The sequence below is a fragment of the Haematobia irritans genome, chromosome 3, assembly GCF_050003625.1.
Source record: "Haematobia irritans isolate KBUSLIRL chromosome 3, ASM5000362v1, whole genome shotgun sequence".
NCBI classification, from domain to species: Eukaryota; Metazoa; Arthropoda; class Insecta; order Diptera; family Muscidae; genus Haematobia; species Haematobia irritans.
This window is the reverse complement of record NC_134399.1, coordinates 146,751,687-146,770,841: the sequence shown is the minus strand read 5'-3', so window position 1 is coordinate 146,770,841 and position 19,155 is coordinate 146,751,687. Positions and strand designations below refer to the sequence as shown.

General features: G+C 36.8%; 2 protein-coding genes across 2 annotated transcripts; both read left to right on the top strand.

The window, feature by feature from the left end:
* Window positions 1-400: 400 nt before the first annotated feature.
* On the top strand, window positions 401-2,219 carry LOC142229449 (uncharacterized). Its single transcript, XM_075300008.1, has 2 exons — window positions 401-1,986; window positions 2,042-2,219. The coding sequence occupies exons 1-2, from the start codon at window positions 499-501 to the stop codon at window positions 2,051-2,053; spliced, it is 1,500 nt and encodes a 499-aa protein (XP_075156123.1). The 5' UTR covers window positions 401-498; the 3' UTR covers window positions 2,054-2,219.
* A 2,350-nt stretch (window positions 2,220-4,569) lies between these two features.
* LOC142231237 (uncharacterized) lies at window positions 4,570-18,553 on the top strand. Its single transcript, XM_075301855.1, has 2 exons — window positions 4,570-4,740; window positions 17,150-18,553. Exons 1-2 carry the CDS (start codon window positions 4,570-4,572, stop codon window positions 18,551-18,553), a joined length of 1,575 nt encoding a protein of 524 aa, XP_075157970.1.
* The last annotated feature ends 602 nt before the right edge of the window (window positions 18,554-19,155 follow it).

Sequence of the window (19,155 nt, the reverse complement as noted above, 5' to 3'; positions counted from 1 at the left end):
TATATATATATATATATATATATATATATATATATATATATATATATATATATATATATATATATATATATATATATATATATATATATATATATATATATATATATATATATATATATATATATATATATATATATATATATATATATATATATATATATATATATATATATATATATATATATATATATATATATATATTGTAAAATGGTTTTTATTGTAAAGATAATCTATTACTAAATTCCTGCTATACTGTAATTATTTTGTAACGAATGCGTAGACACCGATAATACATATATAAAATCGATAAAACATTCAAGGTATGCTTGAATATTTTATCGAAAAGTACCGGCTACTTTACATATAAGATGACAAATGTTAGACTTAAGAAGAGAAAAGATGAATAAAGGAGAGTCAGTCTTGTATCAAGCATACAACGAGTCGTTACAATTTCAGAAGTGGTTGGTCACGCCTGTTTTAGTGAAAACAAATTAAAATATGATTGTGGCCGAGGAACATACTTTGCAACAATTAAAACTTTATTGTGAAAAATTAAACCTACCATCAAATGGAACAAAGGCAACATTAGTTTCGAGATTAAATAATATACCGTCCGGAGAGCTGCAAATATGCATTGACGCTATTAATGAAACAACAAAAACCCAAAAAGGTGTGGTTGATCCTAAATCCGTTACTTTAGTCGTCGAAGAATTGCAAACATGTATTGACGCTAATAATGAAGCAACGAAAAACCAACAAACTTTGATTGATCTCGATACCGTTACTTTAGTTGCAGAGTACGAAAATAAAGCAGTACGCAACAACAAAAAAAGCAGCACGCAACAACAGGTGGATACCGATGACGAAAAGAGTAGCAAAGAAATCAGAGACAAAGTTGCCTACAACAACGACGATAACGAATTGAAGTCTCAAACCGAAAAAGGGGACAGAACAGAACTTAAAAGTGATGCAAATTTAAGAGAAAAGAATATGAATTTAGAAGAGAGCAACGGAAATATTATGCACAATGGAAATGTAAACAATGTAAATGAAAGAGTGTACAACGAACAGAACAATGATGGAAATGAAACAATGCAAAGACTAAACGAAGCGGTTGGAAACGACATCAATCTTGGATTGACAGATGACAAAGAGAAACAATTGCTGCTAAGAGAGTTGAATATTTTAAAGAAGGAACGTGATTTGTTGATTCGAGAAAATGTGTTGCTAAACAAAACTAGATCTCCAATAATGGGGAGAAATGAAGTCGATATTCCCCTTACCACCCTAAAAGAACTTTTACCTCAATGTAGTGGTGGTCCAGAATTTAAAACATGGTTTGCACAATTAAACAGCATTAGAAACACATATGATGTTTCAGAAAAAAATCTTCGTGCGTTAATTTGCTTTAAGTTAGAAGGCAATGCTAAGGACTGGCTTTACTCGAAACCGCACTACCTTGATTTATCTGTAGATGACCTTATGCAACAAATGAAAGACATGTTTGACGTTAAAGAAAACCGAATAATTGCTCGTCGAAATTTCGAAGATAGAAAATGGAAATACAATGAAAAGTTTGTCGATTACTTTAATGCGAAAGTAATTTTGTCAAACCCTCTGCGAATGCAAGACGATGAGCTCTTGGAATATCTGGTAGAAGGAATTTCCAGTCTCCAATTACGTACTCAAGCCAAATTGCAAAATTACAAATCTAAGGAAGATTTTTTTCAAACATTTAAAAATATTGAACAGCAACCTAGACAGAGTTTGTCGCGTTCCCAAGCAGAAAATACTACTGGTACTAGTAAAGGCAGTACTCCTATGAAATGTTTCAATTGCAACTGTTCGGGTCATATAGCAGCAGAGTGCCGCAAACCACGACGTGAGACTGGATCCTGTTATGCTTGTGGACAATTTGGACATATGACCAAAGATTGCAGTCAATATAAGAAAAGTGTTTTGAATAAACCCCAGACTAATGAATATGTAAGATTTTTATGTATTACTTTAAATTCTAATGCTAATATAAGTTTTTTCGCAGAATGTCTCTTAGACTCAGGAAGCCCCATAAGTCTAATTAAAGATTCATATATTCCTTCAAGTGCGGTTAGATGTGAAATATTTGATAATTTTTATTTTGGTGTAAATCACAGCAAACTTAACATTCTTGGAAAGATTTTTGGTTACATTTTAATAAATGAAAAAAATATAAATATTGAGCTACACATTGTTTCAAATAATTCTATGGGCTTTCCTGTTGTTCTGGGTAGAGATTTTTTAAAGGCAAGCGATGCTAAACTAGTTTTAACTAACTCTAGTACACAAAGTGTAAGCAATGTAATTGGTGATAAACTAGAATTGATTCCATCGACTAAAAATCTTCAATCTTATGATATTTTAAGTAGTATACCATTAAGTAGAAAACATATATTCGAAGATGGAAATAATGTGAAAAATGTTTCAAAAGAAGATGGAGATTTTGAAAGCCAGGTTTTAATGATAGAATACGATGTTAACATTGGGAATGATTTCATTATCGCAGAGAATGTAGATTTTAGAATCAGAGATCATCTCATGCGGATATTTCACGATTGTTATGTTTCTCCTCGGAGACCAGTTGAACCGAAAACGAGATGCGAAATGGTTCTCAATTTGAACGACACTAAACCATTTAACTGTCCACCTAGGAGGCTTTCTTATGTGGAAAGAAATACATTGCAGGAAATATTAGACGGGTATTTGCAAAAGGGCTAACTACGCAGCAGTATTTCTGAATTCGTTTCTCCAATTGTGTTAGTCAAGAAAACGACGGGCGAGACAAGAATGTGCGTTGACTTTCGCAAGTTGAACAAAGTCACCACAAAAGATAACTTTCCGATCCCGCTTATCGACGATTTATTAGATAGGCTGGTGAATAAGAAAATTTTTTCTAAACTAGACTTAAACAAGTATATACGGCCGTAAGTTCGGCCAGGCCGAAGCTTATGTACCCTCCATCATGGATTGCGTAGAAACTTTTTGTGTGATTGGACCAATTTTGGTATGGTTGTTAGCGACCATATACTAACACCACGTTCCCAATTTGAACCGGATCGGATGAATTTTGCTCCTCCAAGAGGCTCCGGAGGTCAAATCTGGAGAACGTTTTATATGGGGGCTATATATAATTATGGACCGATATGGACCAATTCTGGCACGCTTGTTAAAGATTATATACTAACACCATGTTCCAAATTAAAACCGGATTGGATGAAATTTGCTTCTCTTTGAGGCTTCGCAAACCAAATCTGGAGATCGGTTTATATGGGGGTCTATATATAATTATGGACCGATGTGGACCAATTTTTGCATGGTTGTTAGAGACCATATACCAACATCATGTACCGAATTTCAGCCGGATCGGATGAAATTTGCTTCTCTTTAAGGCTCCGCAAGCCAAATCTGGGGATCGGTTTATATGGGGGCTATATATAATTATGGACCGATGTGGACCAATTTTTGCATGATTGTTAGAGACCATATACCAACATCATGTACCAAATTTCAGCCGGATCGGATGAAATATGCTTCTCTTAGAGGCTCCACAAGCCAAATCTGGGGATCGGTTTATATGGGGGCTATATATAATTATGGACCGATATGGACCAATTTTTGCATGACTGTTAGAGACCATATACCAACATCATGTACCAAATTTCAGCCCGATCGGATGAAATTTTCTTCTCTTTGAGGCTCTGCAAGCCAAATCTGGGGATCGGTTTATATGGGGGCTATATATAATTATGGACCGATGTGGACCAATTTTTGCATGGTTGTTAGAGACCATATACTAACACCATGTATCAAATTTCAGCCGGATCGGATGAAATTTGCTTCTCTTTTAGGCTCCGCAAGCCAAATCTGGGGATCGGTTTATATGGGGGCTATATATAATTATGGACCGATGTGGACCAATTTTTGCATGGTTGTTGGATACCATATACCAACACCATGTACCAAATTTCAGCCGGATCGGATGAAATATGCTTCTGTTAGAGGCTCCACAAGCCAAATCTGAGGGTCCCTTTATATGGGGGCTATACGTAAAAGTGGACCGATATGGCCCATTTTCAACACCATCCGACCTACATCGATAACAACTACTTGTGCAAAGTTTCAAGTCGATAGCTTGTTTCGTTCGGAAGTTAGCGTGATTTCAACAGACGGACGGACGGACGGACGGACGGACATGCTTAGATCGACTCAGAATTTCACCACGACCCAGAATATATATACTTTTTGGGGTCTTAGAGCAATATTTCGATGTGTTACAAACGGAATGACAAAGTTAATATACCCCCATCCTATGATGGAGGGTATAAAAATGGATTTTATCATGTGTTTATGCACGAGGATTCAATTAAGTACACGTCTTTCACCACCCCTTTAGGACAATATGAATTTTTGCGTATGCCATTTGGCCTTAAAAACGCCCCATCTACTTTCCAAAGATTTATTAGTACCATTTTTATGGATATGATTAGGTCTGGAAACGTTACGATATATTTAGATGACATTTTAGTTGCGACTATGGATATGGATGAACATTTTCGAATTTTAGAAGAGATTTTTAAACGGTTAGTGGAGAATAAGCTAGAACTTAGAGAGGACAAATGTGAATTCTTGTTGAATGAGGTAAAATATTTGGGATATACTATTACGGGCAATGGAATAAAGGCGGATGATAGGGGCATAGAGGCGGTAAGGAACTTTCCAATACCAACCAAGGTCCACGAAGTCCAAAGTTTTATTGGTCTCTGTTCATATTTTCGTAGATTTATACAAAATTTTTCTATAATAGCCACACCCTTATATGACTTAACACGAAAGAACTCGAAATTTACATTTGGCCCAAAGGAACTTAGGTGTTTCGAACAGTTAAAAAATATGTTGATAGAAGCTCCCATTTTGGCGATCTATGACCCCAGAGACCAAACCGAGCTACACTGTGATATATATATATATATATATATATATATATATATATATATATATATATATATATATATATATATATATATATATATATATATATATATATATATATATATATATATTATATATATATATATATATATATATATATATATATATATATATATATATATATATATATATATATATATATATATATATATATATATATATATATATATATATATATATATATATATATATATATATATAACTTTGTCATTCCGTTTGTAACACATCGAAATATTGCTCTAAGACCCCATAAAGTATATATATATTCTGGGTCGTAGTGAAATTCTGAGTCGATCTGAGCATGTCCGTCCGTTCGTCCGTCTGTTGAAATCACGCTAACTTCCGAACGAAACAATCTATCGACTTGAAACTTGGCACAAGTAGTTGTTATTGATGTAGGTCGGATGGTATTGTAGCCCCCATATAAACGGACCCCCAAATTTGGCTTGCGATTTCTCTAAGAGAAGCAAATTTCATCCGATCCGCCTGAAATTTGGTACATGGTGTTAGTATATGGTCTCTAACAACCATGCAAAAATTCGTCCACATCGGTCCATAATTATATATAGCCCCCCTATAAACCGATCCCCCGATTTGGCTTGCGGAGCCTCTAAGTGAAGCAAATTTCATCCGATCCGGCTGAAAATTGGTACATAGTGTAAGTATATGGTCTCTAATGACCATGCAAAAATTGGTCCACATCGGTCCATAATTATATATAGCCGCCATATAAACCGATCCCCAGATTTGACCTCCGGTGCCTCATGGAGAAGCAAAATTCATCCGATCTGGTTGAAATTTGGTACATGGTGGTAGTATACGATATTTAACAATCATGCCAAAAGTGGTCCATATCAGTCCATAATCATATATAACCCCCATATAAACCGATCCCGAGATTTGGTTTTGGAGCCTCTTGGAAGAGCAAATTTCATCCGAGTCAGTTGAAATTTGGTACATTGTGCTAGTATATGGCCGTTTACAACCATGCCTACCTAGGTCCATATCGGTCTATAGTTATATATAGCTCTCAGATATAACAATCCCCAATCACACAAAAATTTTTCCATATCAAGTTCATAATTGTATATAGCCCCCACATAAGCGACCCCCATATTTCAATTCTGGCTCTCTACGTACTGTGCAAAAGTCCATATCGATTCGTAATTATTTGTAGACTTACCTATACATACCTTTTTTGTCTAATTTATACCACGTATGGACTAACTTACAATTTAGAAGGCGATGTTAAGAATTTTTAAGTATTACCACAACCCAAGTAATTCGATTGTGGATGACATTCTTTCGTACATGATTCTACGCAATCCATGGTGGAGGGTACATAAGATTCGGCCTGGCCGAACTTACGGCCGTATATACTTGTTCATTCTCTGTTTACGATATATTTGTAAAGCTTTTTATTTACAAACAAATGCCAGTTTAAAAATCCAAATTATAAAGTATATGTTAGGTTAGGTTGAAGAAGAAACTAGGTACATATCGCTCTATAGATATATATAGCCCTCAGATAATTGGTCCATATCGGTTCATAATTTTATAAAGCCCCCATATAAAGCGAACCCCATATTTCTGTTCTGTATCTCTAATTACCAAGCAAAAGTCCATATCCGTTATTAATTATTTGTTGACTTACCTATATATACCAACCCAAGTAATTCTATTGTGGATGACAGTCTTTCGTAAAAGTTTCTACGCAATCTATTGTGTGCCTGGCCGAACTTACATTTCGTATATAATTGTTTGGTATAACCCCCTTATAGAGCAATCCCTCGATTTGACTTCTTTATTGGCTATAGACCCCAGTTTTTGTCCGATGTGGCTGAAATTCAAAATATAAAGGTATTTTAGGTCCACAAAGAGTTGTGGCGAATATGATTTGTATCGGTCTACGTTTTGGTATAGCCCCTATATAGACCGATATCCGGATTTTATTTCTTGGGCTTCTAAACACCGAAATTTTTATCCGATTTGCCTGAAATTCAAAATCTAGACCTATATTAGATCCACAAAGAAATGTGGCTTTGATATAGCTCACGTATAAAACGATTCCCCTGTATGTGGATCTTGAGCACCCCATATAGCTTAACCACGGTCTATATTTTGGTTTGGCACCCATACAGACTGATCTCCCATTTTGAGTTCTTATCCGATTGTCATGAAATCAATTTTTAAATTTTTAAACCAATATAAACCTAGTATAGACCGGTCTCCCCAGGGGATAGAAGGTGCACTGGTCATATTAATTGCACGAAACAAGAAGTAAAAATTTCCCGAGTTTACTCCTCGTGCTCACTGGAGTAATAAGCGTAAACATCTATAGGATTTAGATTTCAAACCTACTTTTCGATTTATTCTATTGGATTTTCGAGCACATTTCGACGAGGTATTTATGATTCCTTCAAAACTCAAACAAAACTGGTTCTTTTAAATCCAGAATCTGATGTAGCCTCCATATGCAGAAACTCTAAATGTAACTTCAGGAAGATTATCATTTGCTAGGGAGAATATCTATCATCAAATCCACCTGAAATTCTATTCTATATGATTCATCAAGTTGGGTATTTAAGATTCGGCTGGGCCGAAGTTAATGACGTATATACTTGTTTTAATACATATATTCGTCTGTTTTACTAATACTATCTGGCCAGCTCCAACTAGGCACAAAAAACCCCTATTAGGTCTCTCTTGTAATTAAAATGCAATTCAAATCCTTTCCCATTCTATTCGTAGGGACCTCTTATGAATCCATATCCTTATATGCTTACAAAGTGTCTGCAACTTTCTATCTGCACGTCTGTCTGGCAACTGATTCATCTGAGTGTGAGTAAACATTTTGTTATACCCACCACCATAGGATGGGGGGTATATTAACTTTGTCATTCCGTTTGTAACACATCGAAATATTGCTCTAAGACCCCATAAAGTATATATATTCTGGGTCGTGGTGAAATTCTGAGTCGATCTGAGCATGTCCGTCCGTCCGTCCGTCCGTCCGTCCGTCTGTTGAAATCACGCTAACTTCCGAACGAAACAAGCTATCGACTTGAAACTTGGCACAAGTAGTTGTTATTGATGTAGGTCGGATGGTATTGCAAATGGGCCATATCGGTCCACTTTTACGTATAGCCCCCATATAAACGGACACCAAAATTTGGCTTGCGAGGCCTCTAAGAGAAGCAAATTTCGTCCGATCCGGCTGAAATTTGGCACATGGTGTTAGTATATGGTCTCTAACAACCATGCAAAAATTTGTCCACATAGGTCTATAATTATATATAGCCCCCATATAAACCGATCCCCCGATTTGGCTTGCGAGGCCCCTAAGAGAAGCAAATTTTATCCGATCCGACTGAAATTTGGTACATGGTGTCAGTATATGGTCTCTAACAACCATGCAAAAATTTGTCCACATCGGTCCATAATTATATATAGACCCCATATAAACCGATCCCCCCGATTTGGTTTGCGAGGCCTCTAAGAGAAGCAAATTTCATCGGATCCGGCTGAAATTTGATACATGGTGTCAGTATATGGTCTCTAACAACCATGCAAAACTTGGTCCACATCGATCCATAATTATATATAGCCCCCATATAAACCGATCCCCCGATTTGGCTTGCGAGGCCTCTAAGAGAAGCAAATTTCATCCGATCCGGCTGAAATTTGGTACATGGTGTTAGTATATGGTCTCTAACAACCATGCAAAAATTGGTCGACATCGGTCCATAATTATATATAGCCCCCATATAAACCGATCTCCCGATTTGGCTTGCGAGGCCGCTAAGAGAAGCAAATTTCATCCGATCCGGCTGAAATTTTGTACGTGATGTTAGTATACGGTCTATAGCAACCATGCAAAAATTGGTCCACATCGGTTCATAATTATATATAGCCCCCATATAAACCGATCACCAGATTTGACCTCCGGAACCTCTTGGAAGACCAAAATTCATCTGATTCAGTTGAAATTTGGTATGTGGTGTTAATATATGGCATCAAACTCCCATGCAAAAATTGGTCGATATCGGTCCATAATTATATATAGGCCCCATATAAACCTATCCCCAGATTTGACCTCCAGAGCCCCTTGGAAGAGCAAAATTCTTGCCATTCGGTTGAAATGTGGTACGTGATGTTAGTATATGGTATCCAACAACCATGCAGGAATTGGTTCCTATCAGTCCATAATTATATATAACTCCCATATAAACCGATCCCCAGATTTGTCCTCCGGTGCCTTTTGGAGAAGCAAAATTCATCCGATCTGCTTTAAATTTGGTACGTGGTGGTAGTATATGATATTTAACAACCATGCCAAAAGTGGTCCATATCAGTCCATAATCGTACATAGCCCCATATAAACCGATCCCGAGATTTGGTTTTGGAACCTCTTGGAGGAGCAAATTTCATCCGAGTGAGTTGAAATTTGGTACATTGTGCTAGTATATGGTCGTTAACAACCATGCCTAACTAGGTCCATATCGGTCTATAGTTATATATAGCCCTCAGATAAATCGATCCCCAATCACACAAAAATTGGTCCATATCAAGTTCATAATTGTATATAGCCCCCTAACCTAACCTAATATCACAATGGACTGAATAGTCTAAGTGAGCCTGATACATCGGGCTGCCACCTAACCTATAGCCCCCATATAAGCGACCCCCATATTTCAATTCTGGCTCCCTACGTACAAAAAGTCCATATCAATTCGTAATTATTTGTAGACTTAACTATACATAACTTTTTTGTCTAATATATACCATGGACTAAATCACAGTCTTTCGTAGAAGTTTCTACGCAATCCATGGTGGTGGGTACATAAGATTCGGCCTGGCCGAACTTGCGGCCGTATGTACTTGTTTTCATTTATTAAACAGCAGAACAATTTTGCAATCACAGCATATAAAAGTTTCCAACTATTGCCTTACGATAGACAGACAGCCAGAGAGAGAACGCTATTAAATTTCACTGAACATGACTCTGGAGTTTTACCACCAAAGAAGAACAAATATATAGAAAATCGAAAAAATAATATATCTCTGATTTTTTTTAAACGATGATTTTGTATGGACTAGCCTTTGTTTGTGTTTTACGTTTTTTGTCAACTTATATATTTCTTTCGCTTGTCTTCGATTTAAGAGTATTATTTATTGGTGTTAAGTGTTAAACTTTCCATAAAAAATAGAGAAACTTTGAAAGCATTGTAAACGTTCGTTTTTGGGGATTGATAAAATGAATTGAATGTTTATTTTAAACAAATTCAAGAAATGGTAAAAATAAATTAATTTTAAATCTATTATTATTGTATTCTTCAACATGTTGTTATACATTCTAAGATAATATTTTCTGTGCCAGTGGCAACTGCAAATACAACCATACAGAAAAAATACGCCTTGTTAAACTTTGATAAAAATATTTATCAAAAAAATTATTCAAAATTTTTGCATTGATAATTTCTTTATAGATTTTGTATTTGATAAAAAAAAAGTTGGGATATCAACGGCAATATGTACGAGTATTTTATTAATATTTAATATTTGAAAATACTTTCTGATCAAAAAACAAGTTCATATATCAACGACTCAATGTACGAGGTCTTTATTAATAAAATTGTTAATTGTGCAATTGTAAATATTTCTGATAAAAATATAATTCTTTTGATAAAGATATTGTTTGATTTTATCACTTATTTGGTCGATAACAAATCCAACAATTGATAAAAATATCGTACGTGCTTTATCAGATTTATTTCAGATGTTGCACACATACATAAATCTGAACATTAATTTGTAACATAGAGAGAGAAAACAGAAAATAAAGCAGTGATTATCCGAAACCGTTAGTTTTTGGAAGCGTTGAGAAATATTCTATTATGCCCACTTATCACTTTCATTTTTTATACCCTCCACCATAGGATAACTTTGCCATTCCGTTTGTAACACATCGAAATATTGCTCTAAGACCCCATAAAGTCTGGGTCGTGGTGAAATTCTGAGTCGATCTGTTGAAATCACCCTAACTTCGAAACGAAATAAACTATCGACATGAAACTTGGCACAAGTACTTATACCCACATAGTGGTCAGGGTATAATAAGCTTGATCTGCCAAAAAAATGTGCCTACCTGAAATATTGATTTTAGACCCCATAAAATATATACCTGAATCACCTCCTGAGTCGATCTAGCGCTTGGTGTCCGTCCGTCCGTCCGTCTGTCCATGTATTTGTTGTTACAGGATTCCGGTCGCAATATTAACCGATTTCGATGAAAATTGGTATAGGGAGTTTTTAGGGCACAAGGACGAACGCTATTGAATTTGGAAGAAATCGGATCAAATTTAGATATAGCTCCCATATATATGTATCGCCCGATTTCGACAAATGTGGTCACGTTGCACTTTTTTACCAACCGATCGTCGTCAAATTCAGCACAAAAAAATCTTCTACATCACCCTTTAAGTCTGCGAAATTTCATCCAAATCGGTTCATATTTAGATATAGCTCCCATATATAGGTATCGCCCGATTGTGCCAAATTAGGTCATAAAATCCTTATTTATCAACCGATCTTACTCAAAGTTGGCTAAATGTAATCTTCTATAGCACTAACTAAATGTGCAAAAAATCATCGAAATTGATTCAGATTTAGCTATAGCTCCTATATATATGTACCGCCCGAATTTTCTAAATTTGGCCATAAAACCCTTACTTATCAACCGATCTTATTCAAAATTGGCTAAATATAATCTTCTATAGCACTAACTATATGCGCAAAAAATTGTCGAAATCGGTTCAAATTGAGATATAGCTCCCATATATATGTATCGCCCGATTTTCCCAAATTCGGCCACAAAACCCTTATTTATTAACCGATCTTACTCAAAGTTGGCAAAATGTAATCTTCTATAGCACTAACTATATGTGCAAAAAATTGTCGAAATCGGTTCAAATTGAGATATAGCTCCCATATATTTGTATAGCCCGATTTTCCCAAATTTGGCCATAGAACCCTCATTTATTATCCGATTTTACTCATAGTTGGCTAGATCTAGCCCTCTATAGTACTAACGGTATGTGCGAAATTTCATCGAAATCGGTTCAGATGTAGATATAGCTCCCATATATGTATCGACCGATTTTGAAAAATTTGCCTTTAACTTTATGTTTGACCATAGATGCCTCATTTCTTAACTGATATTATTCAAATTTTGCACAAGGTAACAAGGTATTAATCAAACCCGCAAAATTATGCAAATTGGTTCAGATTTACATATAGCTTCCATATATATGCATCGCTCGATTTTCCCAAATTTGGCCATAATACTCTTATTTATTAACCAATGTTACTCAAATTTCAAATTTTGATGTACTAGCCGATCGTACTTATATGCACTTGTAGCTACTTCATAAGAATATTGCTCGAGTTTTACAAATTTGTATTTATAACCCACACTAATTGAGCGATTTTCTCTTTTTAATAATGGGATCAATAATAGTGGCATACTAACTCCTTAGGTGCAATATCAACTACAGCCAGTGTTGCTAGAAGTAGGGGAAATTCCCTATATGTAGTTTATTTTTCTAATATTTAGCGTCTTGTAGGGACGTAGGGCCACAATGTAGGGACATTTTGTAATAATTTTGGTGGCTCTAGAGGAGGAAATTAGAAGCCGGCAAGGATTGATCTTTAACAACAGTTACCACTCGTGCCAAAAAAAACAAGTACATACGGCCGCAAGTTCGGCCAGGCCGAATCTTATGTACCCACCACCATGGATTGCGTAGAAACTTCTACGAAAGACTGTGATTTAGTCCATGGTATATATTAGACAAAAAAGTTATGTATAGTTAAGTCTACAAATAATTACGAATTGATATGGACTTTTTGTACGTAGGGAGCCAGAATTGAAATATGGGGGTCGCTTATATGGGGGCTATAGGTTAGGTGGCAGCCCGATGTATCAGGCTCACTTAGACTATTCAGTCCATTGTGATATTAGGTTAGGTTAGGGGGCTATATACAATTATGAACTTGATATGGACCAATTTTTGTGTGATTGGGGATCGATTTATCTGAGGGCTATATATAACTATAGACCGATATGGACCTAGTTAGGCATGGTTGTTAACGACCATATACTAGCACAATGTACCAAATTTCAACTCACTCGGATGAAATTTGCTCCTCCAAGAGGTTCCAAAACCAAATCTCGGGATCGGTTTATATGGGGCTATGTACGATTATGGACTGATATGGACCACTTTTGGCATGGTTGTTAAATATCATATACTACCACCACGTACCAAATTTAAAGCAGATCGGATGAATTTTGCTTCTCCAAAAGGCACCGGAGGACAAATCTGGGGATCGGTTTATATGGGAGTTATATATAATTATGGACTGATAGGAACCAATTCCTGCATGGTTGTTGGATACCATATACTAACATCACGTACCACATTTCAACCGAATGGCAAGAATTTTGCTCTTCCAAGGGGCTCTGGAGGTCAAATCTGGGGATAGGTTTATATGGGGCCTATATATAATTATGGACCGATATCGACCAATTTTTGCATGGGAGTTTGATGCCATATATTAACACCACATACCAAATTTCAACTGAATCAGATGAATTTTGGTCTTCCAAGAGGTTCCGGAGGTCAAATCTGGTGATCGGTTTATATGGGGGCTATATATAATTATGAACCGATGTGGACCAATTTTTGCATGGTTGCTATAGACCATATACTAACATCACGTACAAAATTTCAGCCGGATCGGATGAAATTTGCTTCTCTTAGCGGCCTCGCAAGCCAAATCGGGAGATCGGTTTATATGGGGGCTATATATAATTATGGACCGATGTCGACCAATTTTTGCATGGTTGTTAGAGACCATATACTAACACCATGTACCAAATTTCAGCCGGATCGGATGAAATTTGCTTCTCTTAGAGGCCTCGCAAGCCAAATCGGGGGATCGGTTTATATGGGGGCTATATATAATTATGGATCGATGTGGACCAAGTTTTGCATGGTTGTTAGAGACCATATACTGACACCATGTATCAAATTTCAGCCGGATCCGATGAAATTTGCTTCTCTTAGAGGCCTCGCAAACCAAATCGGGGGGATCGGTTTATATGGGGTCTATATATAATTATGGACCGATGTGGACAAATTTTTGCATGGTTGTTAGAGACCATATACTGACACCATGTACCAAATTTCAGTCGGATCGGATAAAATTTGCTTCTCTTAGGGGCCTCGCAAGCCAAATCGGGGGATCGGTTTATATGGGGGCTATATATAATTATAGACCTATGTGGACAAATTTTTGCATGGTTGTTAGAGACCATATACTAACACCATGTGCCAAATTTCAGCCGGATCGGACGAAATTTGCTTCTCTTAGAGGCCTCGCAAGCCAAATTTTGGTGTCCGTTTATATGGGGGCTATACGTAAAAGTGGACCGATATGGCCCATTTGCAATACCATCCGACCTACATCAATAACAACTACTTGTGCCAAGTTTCAAGTCGATAGCTTGTTTCGTTCGGAAGTTAGCGTGATTTCAACAGACGGACGGACGGACGGACGGACGGACGGACGGACGGACGGACATGCTCAGATCGACTCAGAATTTCACCACGACCCAGAATATATATACTTTATGGGGTCTTAGAGCAATATTTCGATGTGTTACAAACGGAATGACAAAGTTAATATACCCCCCATCCTATGGTGGTGGGTATAAAAAAATTAACAAAATTTGAAGATTACCACAAATTACCACAAATCTACCAAACAAATATTTCTATAGAAATTTTTGTCAAAATTTTATTTCTATAGAAAAATTTCTCTCAAAAAAAAATTTGTTTATAGAAGCTTTTCCCAAAATTTTATTTCTATAGAGATTTAACAAAAACAAGTATATACGGCCGTAAGTTCGGCCAGGCCGAAGCTTATGTACCCTCCACCATGGATTGCGTAGAAACTTCTACTGAAAACTGTCATCCACAATAAAATTTGTTGGGTTGCGGTAACACTTGCCGATGGCAAGGTATCTTAAAACTTCCTAACACCGTAATATATACCACATAGTCCATACATGGTATATATTAAACTAAAAAGGCTGATTAAATACGTATACAATTAAGTTTAAAGATTGTATAGAAATAAAATTTTAACAAAATAAAATTTTGCCAACATTTTCTATAGAAGTAAAATTTGGAAAAAATTTTCTATAGAAATAAAATTTGGAAAAAATGTTCTATAGAAATAAAATTTTCTATAGAAAAAATTTTGGTAGATTATTTTTGGCTCGAGTGGCAACCATGATTATGAACCGATATGGACCAATTTTTGTGTGAGTGGGGATCGGCTATATAACTATATACCGATACGGACCAATTTTGGCATGGTTATTAGCGGCCTTTTACTAACACCACGTTGCAAATTTCAACCGGATCGGATGAATTTTGCTCCTCCAAGAAGCTCCGGAGATCAAATCTGGGGATCGATTTATATGGGGGCTACATATAGTTATGGACCGATATGGACCAATTCTTGCATGATTGTTAGATACCATATACTAACACCACGTACCAAATTTCAACCGCATCGGATGAAATTTGCTCCTCTAAGAAGCTCCGGAGGTCAAATCTGGGGATCGGCTTATATGGGGGCTATATATAATTATGGACCGATATGGACCAATTTTGGCATGGTGGTTAGGGACAATATACTAACACCACGTACCAAATTTCAATCTGATCGGATGCCTTTGGCTCCTCTAAGAAGCTCCGGAGGTCAAATCTGGGGATCGGCTTATATGGGGGCTATATATAATTATAGACCGATGTGGACCAATTTTGGCATGGTGGTTATAGACAATATACTAACACCACGTTCCAAATTTCAATCGGATCGGATGACTATTGCTCCTCTAAGAGGCTCCGGAGGTCAAATCTGGGGATCGGTTTATATGGGGGCTATATATAATTATGGGCCGATGTGGACCAATTTTTTCATGGTCATTAGAGAACATATACCAGCACCATGTATCAAATTTCAGCCGGATCGGATGAAATTTGCTTCTCTTAGAGCAATCGCAAACCAAATTTGGGGGTCCGTTTATATGGGGGCTATACGTAAAAGTGGACCGATATGGACCAGTTTTTGCAAGGTTATTAGATACCATATACTAACACCATGTACCAAATTTCAGCCGGATCGGATGAAATTTGTTTCTCTTTGAGCAATCGCAAGCCAAATTTGGGGGTCCATTTATATCGGGGCTATACGTAAAAGTGGACCGATATGGACCAATTTTTGCAAGGTTATTAGATACCATATATTGATACCTTGTACCAAATTTCAGCCGGATCGGATGAAATTTGCTTTATATGGGGTGTTGATACTAGAGATACGTTAGAAGTCAACGCCATCTGTGAAGTTGTATTGGCTGGACTTTCATTGGATGTTAAGATCGAGTTATTATGGAAATATGGCCACTTTGTGGGAGTTGGGATATTTTTCCATCCTTTAATCTTAAGTTTATTCTCTATCTATCTATTACTATATTAATTGGTGTAGGAGTGTTAGTTCAAAAAAAGGTTTAATCATCGTGAAGTCATCGAATTTAAATTATATTGAAATTTTGATTGAAATTGTAATTATCGCAAGAATATAATCGTAAATTTGTACCACAAATAAAACTGAACTAAAGAAGAAATGCTTGAATAAACTAAAATAAGAGAACAAACTAAACCTTTACAAGAATTTTATTGTGTCACTGCATGGTGTTTTCAACTTGTGCCATAATTTTCTTTTTTTGTGGATAGCTCCAGAAGTGCTCCGCCGGTGATATAAAAAGTCCCATTAGATTTGGGAGGCTAAACAGGTTTAGTACACTAAAAGACAAACAAGGTCCTTCGTTCAGTTAGGGAACGAATTTCACACTGAAGAAGAATGTCGAAGCATAAATGTACATTTTACTTATATTAAGGATTTTGAAGATATTCTTCTTCGCTTTTCATCATACTCAAGAGCGTTGCGAGTAATGTCATATGTTTACAGATTTGTTTTACTGGTAAAGAGGAAGTCGTCACAAGTGTCAGAAAAACACTCTTCGTTTAGTGAGTCACAACTGGTTAAAATAAAACTAATTATTGTCACTCAGAAGGTCTATTTTCCGGACGAGTATTTCAGGTTATCAAACGACCGTCCTCTGCCTACTACAAGCAAGTTGCTTAACTTAAATCCATTTATCGATGGGGAAGGACTGATTCGAGTAGGAGGACGTCTAGCTAATGCAACCTCTTTGTCATTTAATGAGAAACATCCAATTATATTGCCATACGAGAGCCAATTTTCACGGCTCTTGATAACCTTTATTCACAAAATTACTTTACATGGAGGAAATCAGTTAATGCTCAGAGTTCTGAGAACTGAGTTCTGGATCCCAAGATCTAGAAATTTAATAAGATCTGTCATAGCCAAGTGCAGAATTTGTGCGATTTGTTCGAAACGGTCGAAGGAACAGATTATGGCATCTTTACCGGTGGCTAGGACAATTATTGACAGGCCGTTTACGAGAACGGGAGTTGATTTTGCCGGCCCTTTTGATATCAAAAATTATAGAGGGAGAGCTTGTCTGATTACCAAGGGCTATGCGTCGATTTTTGTTTGCTTCGCAACCAGAGCGATTCATTTGGAAGCTGTTAGCGATTTAACAACAGCTACCTTTTTAGCGGCATTTGCCAGGTTTGTTTCTCGCCGTGGCTGTCCCAAGGAAATGTTTTCGGATAATGGGACGAATTTCGTAGGAGCGTCAAGGGCATTGCGGTCAGATTTTCGAAATTTCCTTCGAAATACAAGTTCAGAGATAGTTCAAAGTTACTCTAATAATGGTTTAAATTGGCATTTTAATCCAGCGGGAGCGCCACATATGGGTGGCCTGTGGGAAGCAGGCGTCAAATCCTTCAAACATCATTTTAGAAGAATTACGTTCAACTTGAGATACACTTTTGAAGAATTTTCCACGCTTTTAGCCCGAATCGAATCTTGTTTGAACTCTAGGCCTCTCTGCCCTTTATCGGAGGACGTTTCATGTGTTGACGCCCTTACTCCTGGGCATTTTTTAGTTGGTGGTCCAATTTTGTCACCCCCAGAGCCACAGATCAATGAGGCTCCCCTTTCTATCATGAATCGTTGGCAAAGGGTAAAAGCAATTAACCAAAATTTGTGTATGCGTTGGAAAGAGGAATACTTGAAGGAGATAGTTAAGCGGAATAAATGGAAAACTGTTGAGTCGAATCTAAAGGTAGGAGATATGGTTGTCATTCGAGATGACAATTTGCCACCTAATGAATGGAGGTTAGGCCGAATATCAGAGGTTTTCCCAGGAGCGGATGGAAAGGTCAGGGTTGCTGAGATCCGAACGTCGAAGGGTCCGCTTGTACGTCCCATAGTTAAACTGGTTCCTCTTCCTATGGATTAACCAGAAAATTTCTTTCCTTTCTTTTTATTTGTTTTCCTTTCAGTTAATTTTGTACAATGGTTAAGGCAAAGAAATATTATTCAGAGAACCGAGGAGACAAACAGAAAATTGTGTGTCGGCTATGCTTACAAGATCATCCTCTTAGATTTTGTAGAAAATTCCTGACAATGGACTACTCAGAACGAATGAGGATTGTCTCAATATACAAACATTGTGCCGGCTGTTTGGCCCACGATCACACCTGGCGCACGTGTAGCAGTGAGGGACGATGTAAGAAATGTGGTGATATGCACCATACTTTGCTTCATAAACCAGGACCATGTTCGTCCAGAAAGGTTGTGAAAAGTGTGGTTAAGAGACTAGGACCTCGTTCGTCTAAATCTCAAATTGGAGTAGGACCTAGATCGTCTGACTCCAAACGCCAAAAAGGACCTAGTTCGTCCGAGAGTAGGCGTCAAGTGGGACCTAGTTCGTCCTCAAACAAATCAAGAGAAGTTGTCTCCTATACATCCCGAGAAACGATTAGGGATAATCCTGCTCGTAAGGAATTGATGAACCCTTCTAACTCGTATAGTATTCACGAGTCTATAATGCTCCGCCCG

Coding starts and splice junctions, on each gene's coding strand:
- LOC142229449 (XM_075300008.1), top strand. CDS start 499: ATGATTGTGGCCGAGGAACATACTTTGCAACAATTAAAACTTTATTGT.
- LOC142231237 (XM_075301855.1), top strand. CDS start 4,570: ATGGATATGGATGAACATTTTCGAATTTTAGAAGAGATTTTTAAACGG. Junction 4,741..17,149: donor ATGATAGGGGCATAGAGGCG/GTAAGGAACTTT, acceptor TTACTGGTAAAG/AGGAAGTCGTCACAAGTGTC.